Raw genomic sequence first — 2,598 nt, forward strand, 5'->3', positions numbered from 1 at the left:
GATAATATTAAAAAAAAAGCTTAAATGAACATCGTGCATGAAAGACGAAGTTGGAGTAAGTCAAGTCACCATCAACAATACTCATCAACCAACTAACCCGAAATCTTTGTAGTCATTAATTGCTGGACAAAACTACCCTCCATGTCTTATTTATATTAGACTATATTATAAGATGCATCAATTCATTTACATTATAAATAAAACTTTATGTTAAAACTATTGATTAAATATAACGCATAAGAATTAAATATTAGCAAATCACAATGATAACAGACATTTACATTAATTAATTAAGTGATTAACAACAATAATCATACTCAAACTTCCACTCATAAAACCAAATCAATCACAGCCGTTCAAAAATCTCTTACCTTCCAAAACTAAAATAAAATAAATAAATAAACAAACAAACACCTTGCACAGAAATTTACTACAACCAATTTCAAATTTTTTTTAACTGAAAAATAATTATTGCAAGTCCCAAAAATAACGTAAAAATTATATTAAAAAAAGAAAACTAAAGATAAGGGGGGAAAAAAACTAGGGCCGGCGAGATGGGGAAGAAGATGACCTTACAGTAGAAGATGAACGGCCAATCCTGAAATTCCGGCCAAAACGAATCTCCATGCGTCAAGTTTCGCTACGCCATTACCGTCCGCTGTCTGATCTGCTGCATCGTCGTCGTCGTCAGATGGCGCATCTGCTGGTGAGTCAGCAGCAGGAGCCGGAGGGCCTTTGTGGCGACGAGAATGAGACTTTGGTGCGTCGGCAGGTTTGTCTTCCTCTGGCGCTGGTGCTGGTGCTGGAGTTGGAGCCTCCTTCTTGAAGAGCTCTCTTGGCTTTAGAACTTTGTCGATCGTGTAGATCGCCACTGGTTGCTCGTCGAGAAGCGTGCCGGTGACCTTGGCGGTTACGACTTTAGTTTGGAGAGTGACTACTTCGCCGTCGTTTTGCACGACGAAATCGAACTTGTTGGCACCGTCGGTGGCTAAGGTGTTCATGACGCCATTGTTGGATTTGAGCATGGACATTGACATGTATACAGGTAAACCGTGGTATTCGAGCAAAGAGATCTTTCCGGCGGCTGTCAAGTTCTTGAACTTAGGCAGAAATGCCTTGAAAACGTCATCGAGAGGACAGAAAACCGTCAATCCACCGATTGCGTTGTCCTGAAACGTCTTTGCAGCATCGGAAGCCTGAAGAGTTTCGGCGAAGATCTTGCAACCGTGAGCGGACATTAAACCGGTCAAATTCATCTCACTCGGAGACGGAGTTGGAGCCTCCGCCACTTCCGACGGCAAGATCTTACTGATCTGAATCACAGAGATATTGTATGGAATCTCCTCCACAGATTTCACATACATCGCATCAATGTCCTCACTATCCTGAAGAGCAAACCCTACCTTCCCGCCTTTAAGATCGGTGATATTGACGAAACCGGAAGCACCAGGAGCAGTGCCAGTAGCTTGGAACATAGTCGCAGCAAGAGCAGTGCCATTGGTGATCTGGTGAAGCTTCTTGGCTCCAAAGTAGTCAAGGAGGACATGGAGCGAGAGAGTGTTCTTAACGGAGAAAATGGAGAGGTGCTTAGACAAGAGATCGGACATGGCGGAGTTGTCTACGACGCAGACAGTGATTGTGGTTCTCTGGTTGATCTCCGCTGCCAGGTGAGTGGTGGTCAAGTAGTGGTTGAAGGTGGAGAACTCCGGGTGCTCCGCTAGAATCTTCGTGATGTTGTGAGCCGTAGCTGCAGAGATCACGAGAAGAACGACGGCGAGGACCAATGTCCCGACAGCCGCGCCGCGGCGGAGCTGCTGCATTATGAATCGGAAGAGCGAGAGAGAGAGAGAGAGGGCTGAATTTCTGGGAGTTGGTGCAAAGTGCAGAATACAGATAAACAATGGCGATAAAATATAATTGGGAATTGGAGGAAGAAGATGGGGACCACAGAGAGGAATTGAGGGTTTATAATAACAACTTGGGCTCAGAAATGGAGATTATTACGACCAATGCCACTCCAATTTCTTTTTTTTTCTCACTTTTATATATAATATATATATAAAAATTAACAATAATGAATTTATTAGGAGTGTTCATGTGACTCGATAACTCAATCCAAATTATAAAAAATGGGTCGAGTTACATTTTTTCCGATTTGGGTCGGGTTGAAATTTTTTAAAATCGAAAATTTGATTTAGTTTCTGGGTTGATAGTTTTAGGGCGGGGTCAATCCGACTCGTTACGACGCGACCCAATCCAACTCTACCTACAGATTTAAAATATTTGACGTTTGTAATCAACGTTAATGATGCGTTGTGACTTGTGAATGTTTGATATTTTAACTTTATGAATTTTTAGTTATAAACGTAATATATATTTTAAATAATTAAAAAAATTATAACAACCCGACAACTCAGCCTAACCCAACCTAAAAATAAAGGGTTGGATTAGGTTGTGGTTACCAACTCGAAATTCGGGTTAGTCTAAAAGATTTTTTCAATCCATTCCAGCTCAGGTACACCCGAGAATCTACAAAAAATTTATACATTATTGTGCTTAGAGGGTAAATTAACCGAGAGTCTAAATAGATATATTCCA

General features: G+C 41.2%; 1 protein-coding gene across 1 annotated transcript; it reads right to left on the reverse strand.

The window, feature by feature from the left end:
• Positions 1–243: 243 nt before the first annotated feature.
• LOC111443547 (fasciclin-like arabinogalactan protein 1) lies at positions 244–1,898 on the reverse strand. Its single transcript, XM_023081402.1, has one exon. It carries the CDS (start codon positions 1,818–1,820, stop codon positions 573–575), a length of 1,248 nt encoding a protein of 415 aa, XP_022937170.1. The 5' UTR covers positions 1,821–1,898; the 3' UTR covers positions 244–572.
• Positions 1,899–2,598: the final 700 nt, after the last annotated feature.

The sequence above is a fragment of the Cucurbita moschata genome, unplaced genomic scaffold (assembly GCF_002738365.1).
Source record: "Cucurbita moschata cultivar Rifu unplaced genomic scaffold, Cmos_1.0 Cmo_Scf00005, whole genome shotgun sequence".
In the NCBI taxonomy this organism is placed as follows: domain Eukaryota; kingdom Viridiplantae; phylum Streptophyta; class Magnoliopsida; order Cucurbitales; family Cucurbitaceae; genus Cucurbita; species Cucurbita moschata.